Genomic DNA, 15,843 nt, shown 5'->3' with positions numbered 1-15,843 from the left:
TGACACAACAATCCGAGCCATTTTCTAGACCCGACAACTATAATTCGCAGGATACACCCACGCCAATCTGCGAGAGGAGAACAGGAGAGGTTGGAGTTCATACAGTAGTAGCTCACAAACCACATCTATGAAAACTTCCATTTCACTTCATGAATGAACAAAATTTAACAAGGCAAAGAACTAAAAATCGACAGAAATAAGTTAAGTGGCCTTCCAAGGTTTATGAAAGCAAAACGTTAGAAGAGATTCTGCGTATCAAGATTTCAAAGAGTTCTACACAGCAACACATGCCAAGCAGCCTCAAAGAACTGATTTCAATGTTAAGTGGCCTTCCAATGAAAATGGAGCCTTCCACATCTTAGCAAGTCCGACGCATATACCCTAAAACTTGGTAAGTAACTTGTACTTGATTACATGATATTACATTATTAAACAAGAGGATTTAAAATCCTCAGTATCATACAGATAGAAAAATGAATAAATAAATAAACAAAACAAGAGGGCCAAAATCATTGAAATACAAGAAAGTCTATTTAAAGATAGAAAGACTCATCTTTCTCATGCAACTAAAATTGGTTACTAAGGTAACAGCCTAGCTTTTTTATTGCCTGTCTAGGACAGAAAGATTTTCCCGAACTTCTCCCCCTGCTTTTCCTATGGAAGAGGGTTCAAGAAGGGAAAAGGAAGAAAAAAATATATTGAACATTTTTCTTTACAAAGATTACGAGACTTGTATGTATGATCAGCATGAACAATGGAAAACTGAATTACCCAAACAATTAGCTTTAGTTGCAATCTTCCTAACTCCTGTTTCACCTATAAGGGAGAATCTTGCACTAGGAGATAGAAGGCTCCTTTCCATTATGTTGATCTTTGGCGCATCAAGAATTGCTTTAGGGAGTGATAGTGCCCATTGCATGCCCCAGATTGCAAGGGGTCTCATATAAATAAGGGACCGAAAGTGCCCATCAATCGTCCATGCCTCTGGAGTCTGGAACCCGTATCTGTATTCCGCAGAAAGGAAGATTAACCCACAGTTATTATACATTTAAAAAAACACATCACAGACAGTACAACAAGGAGAAAGCAAGGACAAGCTCTTCCCAAAGGCTAAAATGATGGATTATCACTCAAGTTTCTTTCAGCTGGGAAACCAACTCCATCCATGCATGGATTTGCTTGAACGGTGAACAGATCATACTTCTCAAGGTGAAAGTTACACATTGTAGGTTCAATATTGACCAAGAACAGCCGACAGTAAGTCTTCAAGAATAACACAGTTCACTATTTGGTACAATTTTCACAGGAATTTGGCATGGAAAAGAAAAGAGGTAATGAATGAGGTAGTAACAGTGCTATTTCCATGTAGCAATGGCTTTTTATTTAATCCTAAAAGGAGTTCAATTTATTTATTTGCTTTTTTTTTTTTTTTTTTTTTTTTTGGGGGGGGGGAGTGAAAAAGCGGTGGGCATGGAAAAGGATATGTATTATTTCCTGCATAACTGTCAGTAACTTCTAAATCTGAGCCTTGTTCTGCAAACACACAAAAATAAGAAAACAATATAATATGCACAGAACTTACCCGTAGCCCTCCTCAGACCAGCCTGCAGTGAAAATGCCTTCAGCAGTAGTGAATGCCTTGTCTTCCATTCCAGAGAGAATCATGTTAGCAGCCACAGCATAGGTGACACCAGACCATATTTCACGGGACTGCATACAAGTTTCATCCACCTTTCCATTCGGATGCATTCCATTTACAGCACCCATTTTACCTCCTCGAACTTTCATTACATTGAAATCATATATTTTGTTAAGAGCACTTCTGATTTTAACATCATCAAAAAGTGACGGCAAACCTGAAGATGCCATATACCATTCCCCTGCCAGTTGATCTGCTTGTATAGATTTACTGTTACTACTCAAGCCACTGTCATAGTTGAAATATGAACCATTCCATAGTTTTGATTCAAATGCTGATTTTGCCTTTGCAAATTTGCTTTTGCATAATTCAGCGAAATACTTGTCGCCTAGTTGCATGGCCATTGCAGCAGCAGCTTGAAGGGAGGCAAGCCATAAGCAGCCACAGTAAGCACTTACACCATGAACTGTCCAAGCATCATATGTTTGATCTGGGAATCCATCATTTTCAACGAGACCATCATCATCCCTATCAAATTGTTCCATGTATTCCATGGCAGTGCGTACTGCAGGCCACACATCAACTCCAAACGACATATCCCCTGTTGCAGCAAAATCTCTATACACCTGAAGCACAAACTTAGGATTCAGATCCTTCCACTTGCTGGTGTCATGTATATTATATGCATTCATTTCATTCCACGGATCATGTGTCCCAAGATCATGAGGGACAGCTCCTCTAGCCTTGCGAATTCCCACACTACCATCAGCCAGAAACCTTACTTTTCTTCCATCCTCCGATAACACAGCTTTGGCAAAGTCACGTTGAATATTGAGTTCAATTTTGGGAAACAATGCAAGAAGGGCAAAGGATGCATAGAAGTGCACATCATATGTGCACCACATGATATATTCAACTCCTTCCAAGTACAAAAACCTACCAACATCATCGCCCAGAGGATCAAAAGCTGTGAAAGGATCTAAAGTGTGGTCAAGGTTTCCCCTTTCTGGAGAGACTGCTAATTCATCTTTGCATGTGCAATTCGTATGGAATTCCTTGTTGTTTTCTTTTTGTTCAGAATTAGTGGTGTTATGATGATTAGTTGTAGTATGATTAACTGCACCTCCATTGCAGTTTACTTGGGGTTCAGTTACTTTGATCCCTGTGGTTTCTACTTCCCTTGACCGATGATGACCATTTCTCGTATCTGCACTAGGAAGGGAAGAGTCTGTGCAGATTATGCTAATGTTAGTTTCCTTAATGAATCATATCTAGCAGCAACAATATATATATATATATATATATATACATCAGAATTAGCTGTAAATATCATGGTAGGAAAGACTTGGCAGTTAGTATAGATGAGTACCAATCCAAACTGTCCCGCCAGCAACCAAAAAGTAGAGCTCATTAAACAATGTGAACTTGTACCTGCGATATTAATTATGGCGTTAAAACAATATAAACCAGAAAACAGGAATATGTATGTACCTACGAAAAGTAACAGCATTTAAGCATTTGAAAAGAACATAGCCACAAAAGTTAATCTGAGTGGCATTGGTGTCTTTCAAGGCTGACATCAGATATGATGGCACAGTTGGTGCTATTCAGGTGCAGAACATGATTAATAAAAACTTTGTAAGAACAAAAAAGGTGTGATTGGGTCAACAATATGCACAAGTGCATTCACACATCTAAGGCCTCAAAAGATACAAAAAAACACCTATGTGTCGGCTTCTTCCCTACATTAAAATGGTCTTTCGTGCAAGGTTTTTTTGACTGATTAAGATCACAAATCCATGTGTACATGCACTCATCTAATGTTCTATTCTTTTGTTTGCATGTATTTTAGCCTCTTGAAGGCAGCTTTAATTAATGTATTGCTCCAAGATACATGCATCCAACATTAAGTGTAATGGCTCGTCCACCACATCAAGATGGTTTTTTAAGGTGTTTTTTGCTGTTCAGATTCCGAGATAAGTAGTTGGCAGCCATTCTAGTGGTCAAAGGAGTTACCATTCTGGTAGCTTTTCATCCTTGAGGATAGGATCTTGCCATTTCTCAATCTCTTCCTCCCACTGCTTGTAATCTGATCAATATTTAAAAAGTTTAGATTGTTACAAAAACTCTAGAAGCTAAAACTAAATTAAAAATTGCAACCTTAAAATAAGGGGTTTGTTGGCAGACTGCTTAGCAAACAAGATGGTTATATTAGAGGAATCTAAACAAGTGAAAACCAAACATGCATACTTGTCAGCGCGTCATGCACCAAATTCTGAGCCGCTCTTTCGGAAGTGCCATAAAATTTTGTATATCTCCTGCAAAAATAGAAACATGCCCAGAAATCAATTTTCTCTTCACAGAATAGTGTTCCTGTCATATCTGTGTAAGTAATACAATCAAAAACATGATTCAACCGCACAAAGAGCTAGAGACATGCACTATCCATAATACACCATGAAATACCACGCAAAAGATACAGCCAAATGAAATAACAATCAAACATTGCCAGAAAATCAGCATCTCAATGGAATAAAACCCAGCAGAGAATATACAGGCAAAAACCAAACCAATATGCTAGATAATTAAATATCAAGGAGGTTAAAACGGGTTTGTTACAACGTCAGATGACAGTTTTTGTTCCTGGCTCAAGGATATAAAGCTCTAATTCTGATCAGCAAGTCTGACAGAATGAAGGTTGAAGTCGTCCAGCCAACAAATGGAAAATAATATTCCATAACTCACATTGATGAGTTATCATTGCACTACAATGCACTTGTAACAATTGGGAGCCTGAAGATGTTTAGGGCTTATAATGCTAAGATTTTAGTCAAAGAACTTAAAATCTCAAAAAGAAGATTCCAATCACCTAGAAAGAACACGACTGACATAAAAACACTGAACACATGGATACAAGATTTTTGAACAGTTTCAACTTTCAAGCAATATAAATTAAAAACATAGGGTGCAATAAAGAACATGAAAAGGGGAAAGGTTAATCATAGATGTACCTATGGTAGGAGCTTCCCTTCAAAAACTTTATTTTTGGAGATGACCAAGCAAGAGCAAATGCAACAGTGCACTTTCCATGAGGTTCCACCCAAGCAGAAGCTGAAACGGCGGCACAAAGTGTCTCTCCAGGTGATGAAGGCATGCTTGGTCCGCAATTAAAGTTCCCCCGATCAAAATGTCCATCCTTGAAATGCAGGAAAACAAGTTCAAATTCAATTCTTTTCCACAAAGCATATAATGTCAGTTGTGGACATCAGATTCGAGAAACAGTACAAGGAATTTGGAAAAAAAGCACTCTTCATATGAAAGCTCAAAAGTAAGATTTCAGGTAAACTATATGGACAGCAAAGTTCCAGGTATGAATATCAATTAATCAATCATATCTGAGACAAATGCCTTCAAAAGTAGCAAGAAATTGCTACGATGAAAAGACAAGAAACCAGTACCTGTACCATTGTGCCCCACATTGCCTTTGCCGTGGTACAACTTCCTTCAGACAGCCCAAAGCTTGGCAGAACAGTGACATTTACATTCTGAGTTTCACATGCAGCAATTGCAAATGTAACAGGAGGGTTGCCCTTTGCAGTCCTGCAGCATTGTGATAATCATTAGAAATGCTTCAAAAAAAGATGCTACTAACAATCCAGAATGGAGAACTATAATTTCCATGATACAAAAAATTAAACTAAACTTAAAAAATTCCAAATGTGACAAAAGTTTCAGAAAAGAAGCACTTGTCCAAGGAAAGCAGTGACTTTAATAGGCATGGAAGGGAAGATTAAAAATAGATAGATAAAAAGGAGAACCCTGATTTTCCATGACAAGCCTATGCGAGGTGAGGTGAGATGAATGACACGTCAAAAATTTTGGCACCAGAGATGTTATTAGAAACTCCATAATATCCACCAAATAAATAAAATATTTAAGACAAGTAGAAGATTTGAAGCAAGATTTTTCATTGACAATCATATGCAGCATTCAAATAATAGTGGGCACAGAATGGATGTTGAAACTTCAAGGCTGGAACTAAACGTGGAAAAAAGTCCAAAAGTGAAGAAGAGCAGAAAAAACTTAGCAGAATAAGGAGAATGAAACAAGCAGAGATGCTCATAAGAAAAGAGTGGTCAGGTGATCCAATTGCAGCATTGTGAATGCTACCTAGGTTTACATGACCTAAATTAATTGCATCATCCACTTCTACTACTTTTTTGTGTGAAGGGAAGAATGACAGAAAATTCACTCTTCATGACTGATTTTCAAGTCCTTGACAATTTGACACCTAGTAGAATCATGCTTAAGATCGTTCAACATGGTAATAAAAACAACATCAAAAGGAGGGTGGTGGAAGCTGACTTAATGGAAAGGGTCTCAGAAAAGTCATGGGGTTTACATGGATCAAGCCATAAACAACTCGATCAGCTTGTAGTTCAATGGTGATTATCTCTCTCTCTCTCTCCACGCACGCACGCACATGTATATGCCACCATGCACCCTATTCAAGCAAATTCCAAAAATAAGGTAATCTTTTTTTATATAGATGCATTAAGGCATATTATAACTGACATTTGTAGCCTATATTCATTAGCATATGGATGTGGCCGCATTAGTACCATCCCATTTTCATATTGGCAATGTGCCCCAGGCACTGTCATCCAATATTCATTACCAGGTAAAGTGACCATAACAGCCAAAGAATAGAAGAAAAAATAACACCAACATCCTGCATGATGCATTGCAGAAAAGCCTTGAAATTCTCAATAAATTATTTTATTCGTGTAAGGTTCTGAGGGCTGCACCATACAAATATACTTAGAGATGTTGATTCTGTCTTTCCACCAGGTGATTTCCATTTTATATTTCTTTGCCAGGGCTAATTACTGCACACCCTTTTTTTCTGCGTGTTGGTATGTCCAAATATTTTGTAAGTAATATGGTAGTTCAGTTCATTTGTTTACTCAAAGGGTTAAGGAGCTTTTGTTCTGCCTTGCCTCCACATCATCTTCACTAAAATGTTCATTTTCCTATTTTAAGGAACAGGTGGGGCAAACAGTTTCCTCTGCTTTCACCCCCTGTGGCGCATAAAACAGCAAGAGAAATATGCAAACCAACCGTCATAAGCATTTAAGGTTTGATAACTTGCTTGTGATGTAGAAGTACGCCGGAGACTCCATCTTCCCCTCTGTCAAAGTAAATGAATAAATTCAAACTATGTTTTGAAACATGAATGAACATAAGGAACATGGAATGAAATGTGCATATACTAACATGAACGGTTCATTCACGTGATCTCCTGACAAGTGTGAAATTCCTCCAATTGAATTCTGCACCAAATCATACTTCAATAGCTTAACATCTTATGACTTGCGATATCTTTCAATTGCCCACAAGAGTGAAAAAGAAACATGGTGAAATGAAGCTTACCGCCCATGTAAATAGAAGGCTGACTTTGGCTCTTTCCTTTCCGGTGTTCACCAACTACAATAGAAACAGATGGAAGCTTTAACAAAAACCAATAAAAAATATAAACAAGCTTGGTATGCTTAAAGGGTTCAATTGTCTCAGTTATGCGATCCATCAAGATCATACAATTCAAAAAAGACCATATGCATCCATATTTCCAAGACAAACAAACCAATACAAATCTACAGTCTCTTGGTTCAAGTCAGTCTCGCAAAACCCATTATGTAATTCTAGGTTGAGATAACCTTGTAGAGCTTCATGATAAACTGGCCATCCTTTAGCATACCCGGAGTATAATATGGAGACATTGAAGTTCAAAAGCTTAGCAGGACATAAGAGCAAGTAAAGCCCAATAGTTTATTGGGTCAGCTAAAAATCTTTAATTGTTTTCTTTTCCCCTTGCAGAAGGTTCTTTCTCCAGTTACTAGGTAGAATTAAATTCACAATATTTGCAGCCAGATACATAATACCATATTTTGACAGAATGATGGTAGCAATAAGATCTGGCCAGGTAAATAATTAATAATTTCATTTTAACCACATCTGAATTCTGAAATAAGAAGTGAAATGAACATACAGTGTAGACGAAAACAGCAGTAGGAAGACTGCTATCTCTGTAATTATGTGGTATGAATGGTGATATCTGTCTGCAGGAGATTTTCAGCTCAGGATCTGGTTCACCTGGAAAACAAGAGTCCCGTTATTAAAATAAGAATTGAAGAGGAAAGCACGACTCTTATAAAAACAGAAAGGGATAGAATAGAATAATACCATCATATATTGTCCATGCCCTTGGAAATAGAGCGTGGTATGTGGAATGCTGGCCACTCAGGTTCCAACCCCACGATGAAATGCCCTGATCACCAGCTTTCCTGTGACAATATTACAGCAAAATTAGCATATGAATCTCCACTTTAAATACTATAATTTCAATTCCTTCAACACGTTAATGAAAACAGCATAGAAGCTGCTGTTGAAGAATGTAATACGCCTCAGTCAAGCAATTTCTTCCTAAGAGCAGCATAAAAGCTGCCATCAAATTTCATCTTTACCCTATCCCTTCATGCTGGCCAGGAGCCAAAACTGATGCATAATTTTTGTTCCCTCCATCTCGAGATATAAAAATCTGCAGTACCCCAACATGGACACTCTCATGTCACATAACATCAAAGGAAAAATAGCAACAAACAATTCAAAAGGTCGGAAAGCATGAAGCAAACAGATGATAGGTTGAGAAAGGTAGAGATTTACCGAGAACTGATTGGCCATGACAGGTGAAGATTCACATATACCAGGTACAATTTGCCACTGCCTGAACTCACCTCTAAAACCTCTGGATATGCTTCCACTTCTGTAAGAGAAAGCAAGGTTGACCTTATCAGACAGATAAATTAGAACAGACGTTAGGATGAAATGGAGGATCATATACAACTCACATACCCCATTCCTCCAAGTGGAACACCCTGAGATGCTGATGGCTTGCAACTTTCTCTGGTGAAGGGATCTATAGGTGCTTTCTACACAAATCAAGGCAGGCCCAACTTTAGTGAAGTAGCTAAAATTTTATTATTTACTGTATTTAAAGGATAAATAAAGAACTTCTGAAATAAGGAAAATGAGAGAATTACCCTTCCATGAGATGCTTCCTCCCTGACATAAGACCATAGCCGAATACCCAATCTAACCTAATATTTCAAATTCCAACACCATACAAAAAGTGAGAACCAGCACAGAAATTGAAAACGGAAATCATATATGAAGACTTCTCTGTCCCTTGAACCAGAAAATACGTATTAAAATTTACAAAGATCATATCACACACCATCTGTATTGCTTCCTTAAATGTAACGCTGAATTCCTTAAGAATATTGGCATGGCTGTTTAATCTCCTTCTCCAAGCTTGTTCCGGTGGGGCAGCACTATCAAAATCAAACTACAGTTCGAAGAGGAAAAAAAGAGTATGTTGAGAAGTGTATTTGAAACTGTAGAAAAAATGATCTTGTCTAAACAAAATCTAGTAAAGATATGATTATCACCAAGACCCGGTGTACCATTTTTTGAGATCATATATCTGATTTCAAACATCTATAAGTAACATGTGGCCTATTAGAAATAGCAGCCTGTTGGGAGCCCCAGTCAATCTATGCAAACCCCTTACTCGATTGATTGAAAAAAGATATCAAGCCACTAAACTTGCATCACTTCTTAACAGAGCAGCCCAGGAATCAATCAAATAGAATAACCACTCATCTAGAAAACCTCATTTCCAAGAAGTCTTTACAACACAATAGCCATAACTAGCAGAGTTAATGCTGTTGTGCATAATTAAGCTACTTAGATTTAAAAAGCTGCACATGCAAGAAGCAACTCCAAAGGCCAACAAAGTTTCTGCTGATTCACTAAAGCAATATGTAGCTTAAGGCATGATCCTTTTGCACATCTTAAATAGCAACCGCCGATTTTTATTTTTATTTTTATTTTTATTTTTATTTTTTACTTGTCATCAATTTTCTCAGAAACCAAACAAACGACCCAAATCAATAACAAAAAAGAAAAAGATTTATAATACCATAGCAAGAGAGGAAGAGGTTACCAATTGTAAGGTGTTTCTGCTGATATACTCCTCGGGAGGCCATGAATGCTTTCTACAGTGAAACAAATTGCTACTCACCATTTCGACTAATTTTAGATTCTAATCTCTCTCTCTCACTAAATCTCTCCTTTCTTCTCTGACTGCGAATCCAAATCTCCAAAATATCTATATAAAGGACTAACACCAACAAAAAACTTCCTTCAGCTCTAAACAACTATAACATCCAAAATCCAAGCAAACACCAAAACTTCACATCAAACAAAACTTGCCTTTCCTTCCAAGATCCTATCAGTATCAACCTCTCTCTAGAATTGAACTCCGGATGAAAGAAATCAGCGGGGAGCGGACCGAATCAGTTAAAATAGAATTGGATTTCTCGAAATTCGTGAGAATGACTTTGATTGGCGAATCACTGTGTAATTGTGGCGTGGCGAGCAGAGGATCAGCCACCTTCAACTCTTAGCTCGTACGATCGCCAGGTGGTCCAGGAATAATGCTAACTTGGACTGCCCTTCTTCTTCTTCTTTTTTCCTCTCTCTAAAACAGTAAAATTTGGTGCTTTGCTTTTGATCGTGATTAAGCAAAAACAAGCAGACAGAGAGAAAAGAAGAGAGAGGGAGTTTTTTATTGAAAAAATGGTGGTGTGTGAGGATTAATTAGGATGCTTTGCTGTGGACTATACCGTTCTGGATTTTATTTTATTTTTATTTTTTTGCGTTTCCTTAATTTATTTATTTATTTTGGAAATTGTCAATCAATCACTATTTTTATTTTTATTTTTTGAAAAATGAAAATAGTGAGCAGTGAAATTCTAGATTCGGTGAGATAGGTGTTTCGTCCATTTATTGGTGGTGGTGCTGAGGGAGCGTCGTAAGCACCCGTGGTTATGTTAGTTAGAGAGCCGGTGTTAGTGTCATTTGGCTCCGCCTGGGTTTTATTCAACAGAGACGGCTATCGAGATTTTTAAATCCCCATAAAGACATAGATAGATGGGGTTAAAAAAAAAAACTTTTTTTATTTTTTTTAAATTAATATAAATATTTAAATCAACTTATATATATTTCAACTAATTTCATATAACCTATAATTAATAATTATATAAACATGTAGTAGCCCTAAAATTTATAAAACTCGAGCTAGTAATTTTTAAAAAAACAAACTCAAATCTATCCGGTTAAAATTTCTTGTTTTAATATAGCTTCATAATTTATCATTAACTCTTTTCTTAATTTGCAGTTTATTTATTTGAAAGGTAATATTATAAATCATTCGGATATTGATCTTTTATTTATATTATATTTGTTGTGTTTGCAAATAGTATATTTTAGATTTAGAAATTCAAAATTATTTTTAAAAAAAAATATTTTTTTTATTTGTCTTTAGTTAGAAATTAAAAATATATTATATCATGAGTTGAAAAAAATAACTAACTTCGCCGGACTTTACTAGAAATTGAAGCCCCGATGGGGGCGGGGATAGAGCCTTGCAATTTACCTTCGAGGGCTATGGAGTAGGGTAGCGGTAAAACTGAATTCGGGGCGGCGATTCTTCACCTTCATGGGGTCTCTAATCAATGGAGAATATTTATCGATGAAGAGTATGTTTGACATCACTTATAAAAAAATAATTTTTTAATCTAAGTCATGATTTAAAACTTTTTTTTATAAATAAACTATGTTTAGTGAAAATGACTAATAGTATAAGTTAGAAAACGTTAAGATTTTAATTCTTGGTTAAGTTAAAATTTTGACTTAAATTTGCATTAAATTTTTTACTTGAGTGAAGATTTATTTATAATAACTTTATATAAATCAAAAAATTTTTAAATAACTTAAATAAATTTATAAAAAGCGTACCAAATAAAAATCTACTATTTTTGTGGAATATTTTTTTACAATAGTTGTCACTTTTCAATTAAGCACGGTGGAGTTGGAGCTCCTTAGTCATCTAACAACACAAGACAAAAAATCTCTTGTTTACAAAAAAATATAAATTTATTTATGATAATTAAAAAAAGAAAATTATCAATTTTAAATTATTTCTTTAATCACTAAGAATTGTTTCTTCGCAAGTAAAGAAAGTGGACTTATTTATTTATTTATTTATGAGTTCTCATCGCTATCGTGATAACTAGATTTGTTATTTTGAATTCAAAAATAAAAAGGAAACCGAATAAAAGCAATTCATGCAAATTGAATATCATTTTTTTTGTAACTGGAAAAGACAAAAAATAATGTGTATGTTTAGATATTTTTTTTCACAATGGTTTACATGGGTTATGATGAACATTTTGGTATTTTCTTGTTGTTTTTTGAATTTTTAAATAAAAAAAGTTGTTAGCGTATGCTGCACACTAACAAATGGATAACGTCACACCATTTAGATTACATGTGTGTCATTATCCAATAACCAAACTTCATCTTTTGTCGCCTTTTTTGATGTGCCTTCGTGTCCTCTTCCATGTGGTTTGGCGTATGATGGTTAGGTTGTCGCTAGAGGTTGTTTCTTTTGTTCCCCTTCTTTTCTCTTTCCTTGCAGGTAAAGTGCATAATTGTTTTTTTTTTTTTCAATTCCAGTCCTCATTCGGTTAATTTTTTATTTTGTTTTTATTCTTTTTATAAAAGTTTTGTTCCTTTTCTATTTAGTCATTGAATTACAATTTTTGTGTGTTTTGTTTTTTTATTTTGGTCCCTGCTCTTCTTTTTTTTCTTTATTCTCTTGTTAAAGTTTTTTTAGCTTTTAATTTCATTATTCGATCAAAGCTTTTATTGTTTTTTTTTTTTTTAATTTGACCCTCATTTTTCTAATTTAATTTTTCTTTTTGTTAAAAATATTTTTCAATTCAATTTAGCTCTCCAATTAAAAAATTTTGTTTGCCCTCTGATTATTTTTATTTTTATTTTCACCCTTATTTTTTTAAATCCTTTTACGCGATTGATTTTTTTCATAGTTTCATCTTTCAACATTTTATTTGTTAGAGATCTGACTTTGTGTGGTCTTATCATTCTGTATTGGTTTTTTTAAAAAAATATTATCTTTATGAGTTTTTTCAATATCACAGGTTTTGCATGTTTTTTTTTTATAATGTAAGTTTTTTAAAAAACAATTGTCTTGTTTGTATTTGATTTTTCAAAATGTTATTCTAGTTCATTTATATTTTTTTGTTTTGTACAAATAAATTTTATTTTTAAAAATAATATTTTTTTTTTGTGTTCAGCCATGCGTAATATTTTTTTAGGGTGTAAGATTATTAAGTCAATTTTTCATTCTTTAATCAAATTTTTTATTGTTTTATTTTTGTTGGCTTGACCCTCATTCCTTTAATTTTTTTTTCTTTTTATTATAGCTATTTTTTCAATTCAATTCAACCCTTCAGTTAAAATTCTATCCCTCTGATTAATGCTATTTCTCACCTGTTTTTTTTTCAATTCTTTCATGTAATCATTTATTTTACCGGTTTTATTTTTTGATATTTAATTTGTTGAGAATTGACTTTCATATGATCTTATTGTTTTGTATTATATTTTTTCTAATATTGATTTTGTGATTATCTTTAAGTTTTTTCTATAAATTTATCTTGGTCTCGTGATCTAGATCATATTTTATGCACGCTTCTTTTTAATATAAATTTTTTTAGTTGTTCTAATTCTATATATTCCATTTCTCAAGGTATTATTCTAATTAATCAATAATTTTTTCATACAAGTGCAGTTTATTTTTTAAATAAAAAATATTTATTTTTAAATTATATTGTTGATGTGTGCAATCTTGTGTAATATTTTTTAAGGCGAGAGTTTTTTAAGCCAGTCTTATTTATATTAATCTTTTAAATCATGAGTTTAAAAAGGTGTGAATTTATATTTTATTTATTTAAATAAATAAGTTCAGTAAACATAATCAAATATACGTTTCATTTTATATTATGGAATATTTTGATCTTAGTTGTATATGCTTTTCAATTTATATTTTAATTTTTTTAATGTAAAAGGCATATGAAAGCAACTTGTATATCTTATATTTTTTTGAAAAAAAATTATAACTCGAAGCAAAACATGGGTTAAATTGCTAGCAAATAAACAAAGTGACATGAATCGAAATGGTATTGAAAGACATCTTTTATATCTTATATTCATGCGCAATTAATTTTTACGTGCAATTAGGGTTCCATATACACAAGCAAGAGAGAAGGTGAACTGTATTGAATAAATTTTGTTCTATTTTTGTGCATCTAAGACCCTGTTCATGTAGAAAAAAGATTTGCCTGAATCATGCATGATGGTGTGTTTATTACAGAATAAATTAATCTTATATTTGCCATGTACGGCCTATTTTATTAATTGAAAAACCACTAAAATGCCATCCTTAGAAGCAGAGACTGAAGTTCTCTTTAATTAAAAATAAATAAAATCTAATGAAAGCGTTTTCTTTTCAATAAACTCTAAACCATTAAATCCCTATTTGTTTTTTTTAAGTATTTTTTTTTAAATTAAATTTATTTTATTATTTTTATTTCAAATTAATACTTTTTGGTGATTTTAAATCATTTTGATGTATTGATTTTAAAAATAATTAAAAATATATATTATTTTAATATATTTTTAAATAAAAAACATTTTAAAAAATTACTCTAATCATACTTCCAATCAATCTTAAAATAATTGCTTAGTAATGTTAATTTTGAACAACATCAAGGGAAACTGTTTATCTAAGTTGATTAACATTGATACTGACTCGCAATGTATTTGACAACGACGTCGGTGGAGAATGGAGAAATAATCCACGATTGTGGGATGATTCCCACTAAAACACGTGGAAGCATAATATCAGAGTGCATAATCATATAGTTTCATGTATAAGCCTTGTTTAATCTTTATTTTGTTCTTATATTTTTTATTAACTATAAATAATTTTTATTTTATAAATTATAATTGATAAATATATCATTTTTTTAAATATTTTTTTTGGTTAAATAAAGGCCATAGATTAAGCCCGCCACGTCATAAAACATTTATTCTACTGCAGTGATAATTTTGGGTTTGATCATGGCCACATGCATGGGATCCATATCCAAAAACGAGTGATGGTCTGACGACCAGGTATGAAAATAATACTATTTTTTGGTATGCATAGGAAACAGTGTTGCCTGTGGACCAGAAGAGGACTCTTTTCTTTAACTCATTTTCGTGGGAAAAGCACTTTGGCATTGTATATGCATTGGAGTCAGCAGCGCTTATAGTTAACCGCTGTCCAATGTGGACTCCAACAACGAAACAAAAGCCACCGACGAAAAAGAGTAGAAAAGGGAAGGACGTCGGTTCCTTGCGCAAGAGCCGTTGAAAAAACGACAAGCCATTTTGGCTAGAAAGACTTTCGAATGCTATCCGGTTTGGTGTTGCGATGGATTTTTATTTATTTATTTATTTTTATTTAATATATTAAAATAATATGTTGTTATAAAACAAATTATTTTTGATATTAATATATCAAAATATTTAAAAATAAAAAAAAATAATTTAAAGAAAATAAATCTAATTTTAAAAAAATATTTAAAATTAAAAAATAAATAGGTTCTTAGACACTGTTTGAAAACGTAGGCCAGGCCAAACAGTGTTTCCCAAAAAAAAAATTGTTTCATATTAATTTTTTATGATTTTATATTATTTTAATATCTTGATATTAAAAATAATTTTTTTGATACATTTCAGATAAAAAAATACTTTAAAAAATAATTTTTAACACAATACGAAATGCTGCCTTCTTCTAGGCTGTTTGGTTTTGTGTTTTTTGTTGTGTTTGGGTGTATTTTAAAAATATATTTTTGTATGAAAAAATATCAAATTAATATATTTTTAATATTTTAATATGTTAATATTAAAAATAAAAAAATATATTTTAAAAAGGTGCTGTGCACTAAAAAAAAAAAAAGAAGATGGAAAAGCTGCACGTTTGTAAGCAGAAATCTTTGCACGTTGTAGCCATCAATCATACCTCGTCACCACTCGAGTTCTGTCAAATTTAGTTATCTTGCGGATTTGAGTGATTGTACCCGAGAAAACAAAAGTGGGGTTAGCTTGCGTGGCCACTGCCACGCTCATAAAAGGTGCGGGCATCTCATGTAGCCCCCAGCACCCGTGTCTCC

At 33.6% G+C, this 15,843-nt stretch overlaps 1 protein-coding gene across 2 annotated transcripts; it reads right to left on the bottom strand.

The window, feature by feature from the left end:
* Positions 1-460: 460 nt before the first annotated feature.
* On the bottom strand, positions 461-10,392 carry LOC118054625 (uncharacterized). 2 transcript variants are annotated; one of them, XM_035066261.2, is made up of 19 exons: positions 9,974-10,392; positions 9,705-9,869; positions 8,934-9,044; positions 8,740-8,796; positions 8,552-8,628; positions 8,363-8,462; positions 8,164-8,237; positions 7,883-7,983; positions 7,689-7,792; positions 7,073-7,126; positions 6,917-6,972; positions 6,792-6,830; positions 5,098-5,239; positions 4,651-4,835; positions 3,890-3,957; positions 3,656-3,728; positions 3,009-3,070; positions 1,583-2,867; positions 461-1,004 (listed from the first exon to the last, which is right to left on the bottom strand). In XM_035066261.2, the coding sequence occupies exons 2-19, from the start codon at positions 9,783-9,785 to the stop codon at positions 743-745; spliced, it is 2,931 nt and encodes a 976-aa protein (XP_034922152.1). In that variant the 5' UTR covers positions 9,786-9,869; positions 9,974-10,392; the 3' UTR covers positions 461-742. The 2 variants fall into 2 exon arrangements, with proteins under 2 accessions (XP_034922152.1, XP_073264001.1); XM_073407900.1 differs by having other exon boundaries at positions 9,705-10,392.
* Positions 10,393-15,843: the final 5,451 nt, after the last annotated feature.

The sequence above is a fragment of the Populus alba genome, chromosome 3, assembly GCF_005239225.2.
Source record: "Populus alba chromosome 3, ASM523922v2, whole genome shotgun sequence".
NCBI lineage: Eukaryota > Viridiplantae > Streptophyta > Magnoliopsida > Malpighiales > Salicaceae > Populus > Populus alba.
This window is presented reverse-complemented; position numbering and strand designations above follow the sequence as displayed.